At 39.4% G+C, this 16,830-nt stretch overlaps 1 protein-coding gene across 4 annotated transcripts in view; it reads right to left on the bottom strand.

Annotated features, from left to right (window-relative positions):
- The window catches only part of Ctnna2 (catenin alpha 2), a 1,115,747-nt gene that overhangs the window by 94,238 nt on the left and 1,004,679 nt on the right, over positions 1-16,830 (bottom strand). For all 4 annotated transcript variants that reach the window (XM_021164212.3, XM_021164215.2, XM_021164213.2 and 1 more), the window contains 3 exons: positions 13,473-13,565; positions 12,385-12,541; positions 5,401-5,601 (listed from right to left, as the gene is read on the bottom strand). In XM_021164212.3, coding sequence (XP_021019871.1) covers positions 5,401-5,601; positions 12,385-12,541; positions 13,473-13,565 — 451 coding nt within the window. The remainder of the gene's footprint in view (positions 1-5,400; positions 5,602-12,384; positions 12,542-13,472; positions 13,566-16,830) is intronic.

The raw sequence follows: 16,830 nt of genomic DNA, 5'->3' as shown, positions 1-16,830 counted from the left end.
GTCCCATGCATCCTATCAGATCACCATGGACTAAGGCTGATCTTCAATAACAAAATAAATAATAGAAAGCCAACCTTCACGTTGAAACTGAACAACACTCTTCTCAATGATACCTTGGTCAAGGAAGGAATAAAGAAAGAAATTAAGGACTTTTTAGAGTTCAATGAAAATGAAGCCACAACATACCCAAACTTATGGGACGCAATGAAAGCATTTCTAAGAGGAAAACTCATAGCTCTGAGTGCCTCCAAAAGGAAACTAGAGAGAGCACACATTAGCAGCTTGACAACACACCTAAAAGCACTAGAACAAAAGGAAGCAAATTCACCCAAGAGGAGTAGACGGCAGGAAATAATCAAACTCAGGGGTGAAATCAACCAAGTGGAAACAAGAAAAACTATTCAAAGAATCAACCAATCAAGGAGCTGGTTCTTTGAAAAAATCGACAAGATAGATAAACCCTTAGCCAGACTCACTAGAGGGCACAGGGAAAGCATCCTAATTAACAAAATCAGAAATGAAAAAGGAGACATAACAACAGATCCTGAAGACATCCAAAACACCATCAGATCCTTCTACCAAAGGCTATACTCAACAAAACTGGAGAACCTGGATGAAATGGAGAAGTTCCTAGACAGATACCAGGTACCAAAGTTGAATCAAGATCAGGTTAATGATCTAAACAGCCCTATATCCCCCAAAGAAATAGAAGCAGTCATTACTAGTCTCCCAACTAAAAAAAGCCCAGGACCAGATGGGTTTAGTGCAGAGTTCTATCAGACCTTCAGAGAAGATCTAATCCCAGTTCTTCACAAACTATTCCACAAAATAGAAACAGAAGGTACTCTACCCAACTCATTCTATGAAGCCACAATTACTCTGATACCTAAACCACAAAAAGACCCAACAAAGATAGAAAACTTCAGACCAATATCCCTTATGAATATTGATGCAAAAATCCTCAATAAAGTTCTTGCTTACCGAATCCAAGAACACATCAAAACAATCATCCATCCTGACCAAGTAGGTTTCATCCCAGGGATGCAGGGATGGTTCAATATACGGAAATCCATCAACGTAATCCAGTATATAAACAAACCCAAAGACAAAAACCACATGGTCATCTCGTTAGATGCGTAAAAAGCATTTGACAAGATCCAACACCCATTCATGATAAAAGTCTTGGAAAGATCAGGAATTCAAGGCCCATACCTAAACATGATAAAAGCAATCTACAGCAAACCAGTAGCCAACATCAAAGTAAATGGTCAGAAGCTTGAAGCAATCCCTCTAAAATCAGGGACTAGACAAGGCTGTCCACTTTCTCCATACCTATTCAACATTGTACTTGAAGTCCTAGCCAGAGCAATTCGACAACAAAAGGAGATCAAAGGGATACAAATTGGAAAAGATGAAGTCAAAATATCACTTTTTGCAGATGATATGATAGTATATATAAGTGACCCTAAAAATTCCACCAGAGAACTCCTAAGCCTGATAAACAGCTTCGGTGAAGTAGCTGGATATAAAATTAACTCAAACAAATCAATGGCCTTTCTCTACACAAAGAATAAACAGGCTGAGAAAGAAATTAGGGAAACAACACCCTTCTCAATAGTCACAAATAATATAAAATATCTTGGCATGACTCTAACTAAGGAAGTGAAAGATCTCTATAATAAAAACTTCAAGTCTCTGAAGAAAGAAATTATAGAAGATCTCAGAAGATGGAAAGATCTCCCATGCTCATGGATTGGCAGGATCAACATTGTAAAAATGGCTATCTTGCCAAAAGCAATCTACAGATTCAATGTAATCCCCATCAAAATTCCAACTCAATTCTTCAACGAATTAGAAAGTGCAATCTGCAAATTCATCTGGAATAACAAAAAACCTAGGATAGCAAAAACTCTTCTCAAGGATAAAAGAACCTCTGGTGGAATCACCATGCTGGACCTAAAGCTCTACTACAGAGCAATTGTGATAAAAACTGCATGGTACTGGTATAGTGACAGACAAATAGACCAATGGAATAGAATTGAAGACCCAGAAATGAACCCACACACCTATGGTCACTTGATCTTCGACAAGGGAGCTAAAAACATCCAGTGGAAGAAAGACAGCATTTTCAACAAATGGTGCTGGCACAACTGGTTGTTAACATGTAGAAGAATGCGAATCGATCCATTCCTATCTTCTTGTACTAAGGTCAAGTCTAAGTGGATCAAGGAACTTCACATAAAACCAGAGACACTGAAACTTATAGAGGAGAAAGTGGGGAAAAGCCTTGAAGATATGGGCACAGGGGAAAAATTCCTGAATAGAACAGTAATGGCCTGTGCTGTAAGATCGAGAATTGACAAGTGGGACCTCATGAAACTACAAAGCTTCTGCAAGGCCAAAGACACCATCAATAAGACAAAAAAACCACCAACAGACTGGGAAAGGATCTTCACCTATCCTAAATCAGATAAGGGACTAATATCCAATATATATAAAGAACTCAAGAAGGTGGACTCCAGAAAGTCAAATAACCCCATTAAAAAATGGGGCTCAGAACTGAACAAAGAATTCTCACCTGAGGAATACCGAATGGCAGAGAAACACCTGAAAAAATGTTCAACATCCTTAATCATCAGGGAAATGCAAATCAAAACAACCCTGAGATTCCACCTCACACCAGTCAGAATGGCTAAGATCAAAAATTCAGGTGACAGCAGATGCTGGCGAGGATGTGGAGAAAGAGGAACACTCCTCCATTGTTGGTGGGATTGCAAGCTTGTACAACCACTCTGGAAATCAGTCTGGCGGTTCCTCAGAAAATTGGACATAGTACTACTGGAGGATCCAGCAATACCTCTCCTGGGCATATATCCAGAAGATGTCCCAACCGGTAAAAAGGACACATGCTCCACTATGTTCATAGCAGCCCTATTTATAATAACCAGAAGCTGGAAAGAACCCAGATGTCCCTCAACAGAGGAATGGATACAGAAATTATGGTACATTTACACAATGGAGTACTACTCAGCTATTAAAAAGAATGAATTTATGAAATTCCTAGCCAAATGGATGGACCTGGAGGGCATCATCTTGAGTGAAGTAACACAATCACAAAAGAACTCATACAATATATATTCATTGATAAGTGGATATTAGCCCAAAACTTAGGATACCCAAGATATAAGTTACAATTTGATAAACGCATGAAACTCAAGAAGAATGAAGACCAAAGTGTGGACACTGTGCACCTTCTTAGAATTGGGAACAAAACACCCAGGGAAGGAGTTACAGAGACAAAGTTCGTAGCTGTGATGAAAGGATGGACCATTTAGAGACTGCTGTATTCAGGGATCCGTCCCATAATCAGCTTCTAAACGCTGACACCATTGCATACACTAGCAAGATTTTGCTGAAAGGACCCAAATATAGCTGTCTCTTGTGAGAAGATGCCGGGGCCTAGCAAACACAGGAGTGGATGTTCACAGTCAGCTATTGGATGTATCACAGGGCTCCCAATGGAGAAGCTAGAGAAAGTACCCAAGGAGCTAAAGGGATCTGCAACCCTATTGTTGGAACAACATGATGTACTAACTAGAACCCCGGAGCTCTTGTCTCTAGCTGCATATGTATCGAAAGATGGCCTAGTCGGCCATCAATGGAAAGAGAGGCCCATTGGACTTGCAAACTTTATATGCCCCAATATAGGGGAATGCCAGGGCCAAAAGAATGGGAATGGGTGGGTAGGGAAGTGGGGGGCGCTATGGGGGACTTTTGGGATAGCATTGGAAATGTAATTGAGGAAAATATGTAATAAAAATATAAAAAAAAAAAAGAAATCCAGAAGAGGAAATTAACAGGGTATAAATAAATAAATTCTAGATGCAAAAAAAAAAAAGAATTTGAAATATTTTCCCAATAAGTAAGTAAGCACCGTATCTCAACAAACAGCAAACTACAAAAGGATTGACTAGTTTTTAAGAAATAAAACAAAATTATTTACATTTCTAGAAATTGGATGAATAGTGTTAATTTTTCCACCACCATTAATTTTCCTTGCCTTTAAGTAAATTGTGACCTACTGAATACCAGTCCTGTGTTTTGTTTTATTTTTTCGAGACAAAAGTTTTTTCATGTATCCCTGGATGTCCTGGAAGTAGCTATCTAAACCAGGCTAGTCTCACAATCAGAGATCCACCAGCTTCTGCCTCTCAAGTACTAGGATTAAAGGCCTGTGCCACCATGCCAATATACCACTTATGTTACTAAAGTAGCCAAAGAAACAATAAGGAAAGTGCAGTGTCTTTGGAATAACAACTGTTGTTTTTCTTCAAGCTCAAAGTCACATATAAATTGGCAAAGTGTCCCGTATCTTTCATTTGACACTACTATTTTCACCAGTCATGAGCTGCAGAGTCCTGTCTCCATGCCCTTCTTTGATATTCTATGTAGAGTCAGCATCAAGAGTGTTTTTGTTGTATGTGAGATGTGTCACTAGAAACTTCAGTCTTACATGAGCATTGAGCTGAACAGCCAGCAGAGGGGAACCACACCACTGTGAGATGGTTTCTTTCTTTTATATAAAGGTTAAGAAAATCTTTAAATTATAAACTAAAAAATGTTTTATTCTAATTTCCTTCAGTGTGTGTGTGTGTGTCAGAGATGAGGGGACTGATCATAAACCCCCTACAGAGATATTCTTTCAACAAAGATTAACTAACCCACTGCCTCATTCATGCTTTATACATTCTTAATTTTCTATCATTCCTCATCAGCTTTCTAGGACTCAGGTGCACAAGGCACTTTACTTGAGCCCCAGTGGACAGAACATGAGTCAAATGAGGACATTCAAGACTGTGGAGACAGTCAAAGGCTTTCAGCAGTGCTGCCAGGTTTCTCTGCGTATCTCCCATTTATTCTTCTAGAACTTCTAGAACCTTCACTGGTTATCACAGCATCTTCTTCTGGGTTCATCTCTCAAACATTGATGAAACTATGCTTTAGAGAATCACACTTAAACAAACCCCCAGTCAGATTTAAACTTTTGTATAGCTTTGAGACAACATTCCTGTCTCTTAGGTTCACACATCTACTCTCTCATCAATAATTTGGAAAAATCAAAATTTCCTTGCCTAGTTCCTAAAACCCTTGTGAGAATCAAACAATATTACTCTTGAAAATTACAAAATAATGCACATACATGGAAAGCAATACAATTGTTTTTCTCCTGGTATCCAAATCCAAACTCAAGAAACAAGAATATGTGCATATTCTACACATCCCATGATACATACAAATTAGAGGAATCAAGAATGGTAAAAGATAATGAAACTGCTGTGTTCAGATATAGAAATAAATTATAGCACTGATATTTGGAGTAGATGTAACATTGCTATTTACCTGTTTCTGAAAGCAATTTTGTGGCTTCCAGCACTTTCTCCGTATAGACCCCAGCTTCATAATTCTCCATCTCTGCATTGATGATGTGAATGACCCGGGCTGCCCGGCCCCGTATGGCCCCAGCTGTGCGATCCAGTGTGTCTACGTCTCCCTCTTGCAGCGCAATCACACATTTGTTCACATCCTCCAAGATATGGTTTTCTGTGAAGAGGGCACATACACGTTTATATGACCTGTGCTACTAACAACCTAGTGATCAGTTTAAAACCATTTCAACAACTCCCATGAGTCCTCACCTTAGAAATCAAATTGTTTAACCAATAACATGAACCAGTATTTAAGTGGCACCACTTACAATTATAATAGTAGTTGTGAACCCTTAGCATCAGCCAGAGGGCTCACCACACAGATGTTTGAATAAAACTTTGGGAGTGCCTGATTCAGTGGCTGTGCTGGCTACTTTTTGTCAATTTAACACATGTGGGTAGAGGGATTCTCAGGGATGAGGAATGACCTCCATTGGATTGGTCTGTGTGCAATATTGTGTTCAGTATTTCCAGAACTGAGGGTTGATGGTTGGGGCCCAGCCCACCTTGAGCAGTGCAACCCCTGGTTTATATAATTGGTCATGGGTTCTATAATTGAAGAGACATGATAAGCAAGCAAGTATGAAGCTTATAGTTGCTTCAAGGACAGTGCTTGAGATCTTGCCCCAGGTTCCTACTTTGATCATCTGCCCTGACTTCCCCCATAAGAATGGATTAGAATTGGGATTTGCAAGTCAAAGAAATCCTCACCTCCTTAAGATGGTTTTATTCAGTGTTGCATCATAACAATAGAAAACCAGACTAGGATCAGTTGGCTACCACCCAATGGACTCCATCTTTTATGTATGTAAAGAAGGGAGTGTTTTGTTTGTTTTCATTTGATTTGGTTTTGGTTTTGGTTTGGTTTGTTTTTGTTTTGTTTTTGCTTTTCATTTGTTTGTTTGTTTTTTCATTTTTGTTTTAGGTGCTCTTTGTCTATTTGCTTTTCTGTATTTTCTGTTTCATGGGGGTTGTGAGGGAGGGAGGAAAAACATGAAGTTCAGTGGGAGAATAGTGAGAGACCTAGGGAGGAGTAGAGGAACATAAAATATTTTGCATAAAAATTAATAAAAAGTAATTTTAATAAAAATAAGCATGTGGAGGTAGGTATGTGCTCATTTAAGAGACTAGTTTAGGAACTGCTAGGTATGATCTGCTGTTCACAAAACATTAATTTTGATCTCAGTTTATATTGCCCCACTCAAATCATTCTGTTTCTTTTCTAGTTTATTAAGTTTATTATTGTTGTTGTGTCTGGAAGGGAAATCAGGCCACAGCATATGTGTGGAGATCAGATGACAGCTCTGTGGACTTAGCTCTCTCCTTCTCCCTTTATGTGGTAGAACTCAGGTCAACAGGCTTGTGTAGTAAGTGCCATTTCCTGCTAAGCCATCCTGCCTACCCTAAGTTTCCAGTTTCTACATTCCTTTGCTCTTTACTTTCAGTTATAAGTTAGAATGGAAAAATGATCAAGGTGTCTATAAAGGTTGGCTAGTAGTCAGTTTTCTTAAACTTAGAAAAAGCAAGCTTTTTTAATGCTGATATTTTCCTTAGTGAAAAAGCCAAAGTTGTAAAAATGTTGATGGAGGGAGGTTTTATTTTTATTAAGGAACTCCCCATAACCATCCCTCCCTGGGATCCTGATCTCCCATTGTGAACTCACCTGAGCAGACACCTTAGGAAAAGGCTGACTCAAAAGAAAGTTTGTAGGAAGTTTTAAATACAGAAAGCTGACTGCCAGTAGACTTCTTTTTTGCAGGGCCAGATTTATTGAGATAATCCCACACTGTCCTGACCCCTGAAAGGGAGCAACTGGATACTGTGTAAAAGATGTGTTCATATTTACATACTTCTGGACCTGACACATCACTGTAAGAACAGGGTTGCTGTTGCTTTGCTGTGCAATTGGAAATAATGGTGTTTTGCAACAGACTACAAAGCAGAGAAGGCTGATAATTAGGCTGTTACTCTTTCTGAAACTAACACTTTTACAAAAATCTAAAAAGTCCATTTATGATCCAATAAATTATATTGGTATCAAAGGGTTTAAAAACAACAATCTCAATGATTTTTCAAACTAGGAACCTGCAACTAATGTAACTAAATCCAGAAAGAATGATGGAAAGAAGATGCTGTTATGAATAAAGCTTTGGCAATTTGAAGGGAAATTTAGTTAAAAAAAAATCTGTTATGCCAAAAATGTTTTTGATCAACCAAATCAGGTCATGTATTAGATAGTTAAGAATATTGGTATAAGTATTATTTTATTCTATCTAACTTCTCATTTACTAAGTAACTTGACTTTTAAATATGTTTTGGTTTTGTTTAGTTTGAGACAGAGTCTCTCTACATAGCTCCAGCTGTCCTGGAACTCGCGATGTACACCAGGCTGGCCTCGAACTCACAGAGATACAACTACATCTGAATAATGTGCACTAAATCTAGAGATATGTGCCACCAGCCTGGATTCATGGTTTTTCAATTTTTAAATAGTTTGCTCAGCAATTCTCAATCTTCCTCCAGTTAGAAATTCACAGTATTTAAAAATTAGTCAGATTTCTCTCCTAATAGCAGTTAAACTAATTTGTAACCTATGTGTACCAAAGCCAATGATATTCAGACTACCTTAAAATGTACTTGTATTTTGCGAATGACATCAATGAGTTTGTAAAGGAGCTGCATTGTCCCATGTAAACATGAACATTTTGGTCAAAAAATACTACTTGGTTTATTCCTGGATTCTTGGATTCCTTATGGTAACTCCCCCTATCTACTGTCAGCATTTTTACAATAAAGATCGGTGTGTTTGGCACCATCAAGGAGAGTGGTGAATTCTTTAAAGTCGGGAGACATATGTGATTCAGATTTCAATTTCTGCTAAGTCTCTGCATAGAGCAAGTACTCAAAGAATGTGGCTAGATTGACATGTCTATTCAAGGAATCAATCCTTCATGCACTTTATTCTAAAATATTTTGAAGAGAAACAGCTCCTGAAGGAAGGTGAGAGATGGTGCTCTGGATAGAAAAGAACAGAGATATAAGAGTTACAAAGGCATGTGTCCTCTGCAGGTGACTTAGTGAGGAATAAAATGGCAGTTCCATGACTGCTGCTCTAATTGTCAAGCAAGGCTTGGGACCACCAGAAATCATGTGTTTGCAGTGTACAACAAGTTGTACAACAAACTCTCTTGGAGTTTTGCAACATTCAATCGTTTAGAAACAATGTAATTTTGTTAATAAACCCAAATCAATGATAACAACAACAAAAAATGTTATAAACCACAAAGGTGAAGTTCTTATTCAAAACCAGTGACAGAGTGAATATTTTCAAAGAAAAAATTCTAGATTCTAGAGCCTTGTTTGTTTGTTTGTTTGGTTTGGTTTGGTTTTTAGGAGGAGGCTGAAGGAAAGGCAAACAAAATAAAAGTCATAGAGACATTAGGGGATTAATAGCTTTTTACAGATCTTAGCTCTGTACAATTTTTCAGGCCAAACCTAAGAATTAAACTGTCACACAGTTAATGCCAAGGCACTTTATTCTAGGGAACTATTAAAAATGGTACTTTTTGCCCAGTGAGAAAGGTTGGAATGTTTTAATACTGCCATTTCGCATTTTTATGAGCCTAGACTAGGATGGAACATTCGTTTAGCTTTTGTGAAGTTAATCTCCAGCATCTTTGCTATTGGAACTTGTGTTTTGTTTGAACAAATTATACCCCCATGTGTATGGGTTTAGTTAGCATGGAATTAAAAAGAAAAAAACAATATTCACTCAAAACGAAGGTATATGTATGCATGGGTATATGTGTATGTGTACATGTATATGTACATGTGTAAGTGAGTTTATGTAATGTATGAAGGTATGTATGATATGTAGGAGTGTGTATATATTCATTGCATGTGTGTAAATGCATGTTTGTGAGTGAGTGTAACTGTGTTTGCAAGTATGTATATTGCTTTTCTTATAGAATTTCCTGGCAGAAACCGATTCCCAAAATGTCATTAATATAATTCCAAAATATCTCCTGGGCTAGACCTGCAATTTACCAATGCAAATATTTGACTCCAACCCAGAGAAGAGATGAGAAATAGGTTCCCCAACTATCTGGCTGTGTTCACATCCTACCAGCATGCACAGAGAGAGCCGCGTGCATTTGTCAAGCCCTGTCTGCAGAAAGGTGCCTGCTGCCTGATTGTCTACATCACAAGCATGTTCCAGCAGGCTCTGCCAACCTGGCTCCCTGACAGTGCCTGTTCATTTTCCTGTCGTAGCATGCAGCAGCATTTGTACCACTAGGGTTGGACCACACAGTGTTATCAGCAGGAGCCAAAGCCTTTTCTTGTTCAAGGTAATAATGAGATGCACAAAGGAATGGCAGGAAAAAAGGTGGCAAAGAGGCAGGCCTCCGGGGAAGAAAATTAAGGAAAGCTTGGTGCTATTCACAAAGACTGAGATAAGACAACCCCCACTCTCACCCCCCCCCCTGCTTCTCTCACCCCTAGAAAATTTTGGACATACATTTGAAGAAAATGATAAGTTGGGGGAACTTTTTAGTTCTAAAATGATTCCTCTCTGGGCAAGGTAGTGAATGAATACTTTCTATTCATCTGTAGGCAGTGCACAGAATGTTTTCCAGGGGAATGTCAGAATTGTGGTATGTGAGCTCAGTGAGACTGGGTGGGGAACCTTCTGCCTTTTATTGAGAGTCATTCTGGTAATAGAAAAGAAAAACAAACAAACAAACACAAAAACAAAACAAAACAAAGCAAAAAACCCTAGAAGTAGAAAGTACCTTAGCATTGGTGTCTGGCTATCATTTCATTCCCCAACACATAATTCTCTAACCGTCAACATGTCCCACTTAGATGAGAAACATGTGGGTGGGACATCTTCAAAGTCAAGGCTTAACCCTCAGCAAGCAAAAGCTTTAGCTTTGGTAACATGTTGAGTTCTTTTATTATTCAAACCCTAGAAGGGGTTATTTTAAATCAACAGCTACTTTCAAATGTCATCAAAAGCCAAGAACCCAAAGGAATGAAAAACAGGACAGGCATATGAAGAGGGTGAGAGATTTGAAACTCAATAAAGATTCTAGAGCTAGAGAAAGGAGCTAGAGAAAGCAGGAAAGTATACAAGAAATAAATACATTTCCATTCTTTCCTGATTTATTAAGAACGCTGTATATTTTCTGTGAAGAAGGCAGTCTGGATTTCAATGGCACCTTTTTGGAGTTGTGTATGCTCTCAATGACTGACTTTTCTCAGAGAACACTCGGACATGTTTATACTTTATAGAATTTTGGTTAAAGCTAAAGAAAACAGGAGAGATCCAGACAAACTATAGACTCTGAGCATGTGCTAGCTTGTTTCTCTCATCTCCCTTGTCTTGTTCTCCATGCTTGAAAACTTGGTCTTTTATGACCCATTAGATCTACAAACTTTTAATACAGCCTGCAATGGGAATTCACAGAAAGTCTGCAGGAGTGGGGGAGAAATATCCAAATGCAGCAGCCTCTGCCAGAATCATCTCCACAGCTGAAGTCAGGTCCTCTTGGCCTTACTCTCTTCAGCAGTGAGAGAATTGCTCCTCTCAGGACTCAATCATCCCCCTCATGCCCTCCCCCACCCCTGCAGAGCAGGCCAGGTTGTGGCAGGTGCTGAGTGAGCTGCTGGGTGTTGTGCCCTCACCTATGGGATGACCCAACACCTGTTCAATTAAACAGTTAAGTGCTGGTTCATTCACCACTTTATAATTGAGGATGATGTTTCCCATGACCTCCTTCCCATTGAGACACTTCCAGGTGAAGTAGGGCTAAACATGTTTGGTCAAAAAGCTCTTTGGACCAATGCCCATGTGCTGGCAGTTAGCCCAATCTTGAAATGACACTGATGAAGTCCACTGAAACTCAGAATGACTTCATAGTCATTGGCATGTTTTAGCCTCCTCCAGCTTGGTAATGTTCAAAGAGAAGAAAGTTACAAATGCAGTGGTGAGTACCTCTGTGTTCTTTTCCTTCATTCTTTATGAATCTTCAGAGGGATGCATCCGAAGCTTCGTGCTCTACTGAGTTCGTTAGGAGGCTAATAGTTCTACCTATCTCACTACAAACCTTTCCTTGAAAGCACCCCTATTTCAGTTTTAGTTCTGTTGCTATGATAAGATAGCCTTATAAAAGCAACATTGGGAAGAAAAGAACTTACTTCAGATTATAGCTCCAAGTTATAGTTAATCACTGTGAGGTCCTCAGGGCAGGAATGCATTAGACTAGTCAGAGTCAACAATCAAAGGCAGAGGGAAATGGATGCACACCTGTGGACTTGCTTGCTCATATCCAGTTTTTTTTTTTTTTTTTTTTTTTTTGCAAACTGCAATGACCTATGGGCATTCCCACACCAATTAATTTAAGACAATTTCTTAAAGTCTTGCACACAGGACAATCTAATGTAGTCAACTCCTCATCAAACCTCTCCTCTCAGGTCATTCCATGTTGTATTATATAGACAATTAGAATTTCTTCACATAGACATACCAAAAGAAGTGATTATCGATTTTAAGGCATAAGTCAAGTGATTTAACCAATCCCAACCCCTTGGGTAATTTAAGTAAACTGAAAATCCATCCTTCTTAAAAAAAAATGAAAAATTTAAAATGGACTCTAAGCCTCTTTGTGCATGTTCTGTTCATGTTCTTAGCTCATCATCACAAAGATGTAGGTTTTCACCCAGTGTCTTGAGATAACTTTTTTTTTTTTTTCCCAAGAGGGTGTTCTAATCGAATTTGGTGGAATGACTGAAAACTCAGAAGCCCAAGGGAATCACAGACCCATCCCATTGCTGAGCTATTTCTTATCTTGTTAGCTGCCTCGGGCTCTCTGGTAAGGGGCCTGGAGATGCTCACCTGAGACAGAGAGGAAGTCATCCACAGAGGTGATGTCATCCACTGCCTCAGTGAGCACCCGGACCTGCTTTTCCCACTGGTCTTTGAAGACATCCATGTTGTCCTGAGCAACTTTACTCTGTGGCCGAGCAGCCAGTGTGAGGGCAGCATTAATGACCTGTTGGGAAGAGAACACAGGGACAGGATGGTCACATTTGGCAGAAGGGAGAGGAGCCGGTCAAAGCACATGTTGGATCCCCAGACTTTGAAGTTACTGCAGATAAATGATTTGTCAGAATCCAGCACAATTAAAAACAGGAGAGATAAAGGAAGCTATTAGCCACCATTATGTTTTGCTGCTTCTTTTGGAGAGATAGTAATTAGCCTTAGGTTTCAAAAGTATTTGCTGGACAAGACTTTTTTTTTTTTTTTTTTTTTTTGCATAGATGTGCGAGAAATCTATACCCTGCTTTCTGCATGTGCAAGTTCATAATTTACTTATTGAGATAAGGTAAATAGATTTGGAACATTTAAAGCACAACCCCAAGCAAACAGAATGAAGTCAATATGAGTAGAAATGAGGATAATTTCCACTATAATCCTGAGTCCACTGAGTGGCTGGGATCTCTTTGGGAGAAAGATAAAACTCGAAGTGCTTTGAGATTGACAGCTAAACATGTTCCGGTTAGAAAACGATAGCGCTGGAAGAGGCTGCAGAGATGGTTCACTGGGTAAAGTGACTTTGACAGGGGACTGAGTTTGGATGCCTAGGACACATGTAAAAGGCCAGAAGTAGCAGTAGACACCTATGAGAAACAGCAGAGGAAAGGCATCTCTGAAGCACAGTGGTCAGCTAGCCTATCTAAATCTAAGATCTTCAGATCTACTGAGAGACATTTGAAAAAAATAAATAATAATGATATAGAGAATAATCAAAGTGGACTTCTGGCCTCCACATGCGTGTTCATACACACCTGCATGCAGGTGCACACCCCAAAACTACAAAGAGAGAGAGAGAGAGAGAGAGAGAGAGAGAGAGAGACTGTGTATAGAGGACCCTGACTGTCACAATAGCAAATGACTTTTGAAACCAAATAAAGGACACTTACCTGGGGACACAGGCTGTCAATCTGGGTGGCTGCCATCCTGACTAATTTCACCCCTTCCTCATTGTTGGAGATGGAACAAGCCAAATTGGCAACCTGTATGGAAGAAGATAAAGCGAAAAATTGAGTCGGAAAAAAAAAAAAAAGAAAAAATGGAGAACTGGGAGGAGTGAGCCTGTCCTTTTCAGAAAAGTGTCATCTACTCCTGGCATCCCATCACCAATGTAATAAGGACACTCTTCTGTGCCAAACCATGGGATACTACGCTGTGAATTTAGGCATGTCTACCAGAAGACCAGCCAGCTAATACTTAAGTACTGCTTTGATCCCCAAGCATATATAAACATAGGATTTAAATGAAGTACTCTGGCCATTACTCTGCTTTTCGCTGCCCTGGTATTTGCTCATGCTCTCTATCCCCAAAGAGTCACCATTCAGTAAAGACTTCTGTGATCTTGGTTGAATCCACCCTTGACTCTTTCCAGTGAGGGAAATGCTACACATGATGTTTTGCAATTCAGAGACACATTATATGCTCAATTAGAGCTCTATACAAATGGAATCCACATCTGCCTAGAGTTGCCAGTCTACCAGTCACCCAGTGCAATGCACTTTTGAGCAGATGAGACTGATGTGAAGAAAGACTATATGGACCAACAGGCACTGGTGGAATATATAGAAAACGAGATGGTCTAACTTTACCACAAAAGCATACACATACTTAGCTTTTCAAAAACATTGTACAATGCAAAACAGCTAAAAACAAAACAAACAAAATTCAACTTCCCAGAACTATTTAGGTGATTTTTATTTTTGGTAATACAAGGTGAGATTGATTTACCAAGGTCAACAGTACACAAAGCTGCCATTATTACTCTGATCCATCCGATCAGGCTGCTGTGAAGAAATCAGGAAATTGAGGATTAGAAAGGCTAAAAGGGAGGGAATGGGCAATAAAGCCTTGGCGCAGAACTAGCAGAGCAAGGTGCTCGAAGAGGGACAGTGCTCTGATACCTTTGGGCCACATGCACTTTTACTCAGGATGGTTTTTTTTTTTTTTTTTTTTTTTTTAAAGATTTATTTATTTATTATATGTAAGTACGCTATCCTCAGACACTCCAGAAGAGGGCACCAGATCTCGTTACGGATGGTTGTGAGCCACCATGTGGTTGCTGGGATTTGAACTCTGGACCTTCGGAAGAGCAGTCCGGTGCTCTTACCCACTGAGCCATCTCACCAGCCCTCTCAGGATGTTTTTTGATGGTCACTACCTGGAAGATGCCGTAATGCTTGAAGAAATTAAAGTGGACCACACATTTTCATCCTTTCTAAGGTGAAGTTGTGTCCTGCAGGTGTGTGGAATGCAGAGCTGGGATGTGAGGCAAGGCTTAAATCTCATCCAGCCATGTGACTTCTTTGCAGGCAGAGGAATGTTTCTTTATAAGGAACTGGGAAGGCATTTCTAGTGAAGAAGATTTTCAAAGATGACTTCAATACAACATCATGCTAAGAGTTGTGTTTTGAAGATTAGTAAGAAAGAAGAAGGGTACTTTGTCTATTACAATGAAAATAAAAGCTGCCAACATCACAGCTCCAATGAGTTACAAATGTTATCTTCAGCCGGGCATGGTGGCACATCAGCACTCGGGAGGCAGAGGCAGGCAGATTTCTGAGTTTGAGGCCAGCCTGGTCTACAAAGTGAGTTCCAGGACAGCCAGGGCTATACAGAGAAACCCTGTCTTGAAAAAAACAAACAAACAAACAAACAAACAAAAACAAACAAACAAACAAATGTTATCTTCTAGTTTCTTGTCATTTGAATTTAAAATTCTTCTGATGGCTTCCCCTATTACACTTACTTTTTGAAATAAGTCTGTGAAAGAAAAGTATGGAGTCTCACAGTAAAGAACACTAATGCCAACAGGCACAACGATTTTGAGAAGTAACACGGGGACTAATACTGAGGTCTCCCAGTTTCAGTTTTTTGGCTGTATTTTGTTGCTTCTACTCTGCAATTTGATAAGCATTTCTGGGTTTTTGTTTATCTTTTCAAAGATTTATTTCACACTTAATTATGAGTACCTATGTGCATCTCTGTGTGGGTATGTGCACATGAGAGTATATGCCTGCAGAAACCAGAGGTATCTGATTCCCCTGGAGCTGCAGTTACAGGCAATTCTTAGCCACTTCCATGTGAGTGCTAGAAACCAAACTTGGGATCTCACAAAGATCAGTACAAGCATTTACAAGCTAAACCATGTTGCCACCATTTCCTGTATGTTTTTTTTTTTGTACATTCTAAATGACAAAGGCAACACCCACTATAGGTCTTTAATATGTGTTAACTGAATTGCTAAAAGATAACTGTAAATATGAGTGCGTACAAGTAGCTATATACAATAATTTGGAATATGATTTCTATGGGAGTTACTCAAAACAGAGTTATGACTATTTGGCTAAAGAAATTTCCCCCATACAGCTTCTGATCAGTTTTTACCCACTCTATGGTATTAAACAACACTTCCTTCATTCTAGTTCTTGATATGAACCCAAAATTCAGCCCTCCGTGTTTATGTTAGCCCAAGAAAAAATCAGGATAGTATGATTTTTTTTTCAGAAACATATATATTGACTTAAGTTTGGTTTTCTAATTGTCAATTGAATTCCTTCACACTGATGTTGAATAACATTTACTGCATAAAATATGGTTTTATGTGATTGTGGTCCTCACTGGACTCCAGCATCTTGGCCTCTGGCCCGTGAGGAGATAGGGAGTAGAGTGAATAAACAGGGTCTCAGAAGGTCCTGTAAGTACATCAGAGATGAAGACACTCTGGGATCAGCTTCAGGGAGACAGGTTAACTTTATTCAGGGTGACTCAATGCTTGTTTGATTTTGGGAAGGAGGTAGGGACTATCCAGGGTGGACAAAGGTCGTTGTAGGATGCCTCATTAGCATGAGAAGGCACTCCTGGGATCCTCGGTGCTCTCTGGAGAGGTTTCTTATCTGGAGAAAGGAAGCTGAACCTGTAATCGCACCAAAGCTAAAGGACATTCTGTAGGTAGAAGATATGGGGGTTTTGAGCTCCCCAGACAAGGTCAGAGAAGGAGAAGCCCTGCTAGTCAAGGGAGTTCCCCATTTTGTGCTGAGCTCAGAAGGCTATCAAGACAATGGAAGACTTTGACTTTAATTAGCAGGACTCAACCTGTGACAGCTGATTACTCTGTACAATCCATCCTTGGTCGGTGATGCAGAGTTATTGTCACATTTTTATTAAAACAGCAGGCAGTTAAAGAATGCTGTATGACACCAACATGAAAAATAAAAAGCAAAGTATGACAGAAACCAAGCTTGGGTTAAC

This window comes from Mus caroli, unplaced genomic scaffold, assembly GCF_978045245.1.
Source record: "Mus caroli unplaced genomic scaffold, Mus_caroli_1 scaffold_7, whole genome shotgun sequence".
In the NCBI taxonomy this organism is placed as follows: Eukaryota; Metazoa; Chordata; class Mammalia; order Rodentia; family Muridae; genus Mus; species Mus caroli.
Note: the sequence above shows the minus strand (reverse complement) of the source record. Positions and strands in the feature narration are given on the sequence as shown.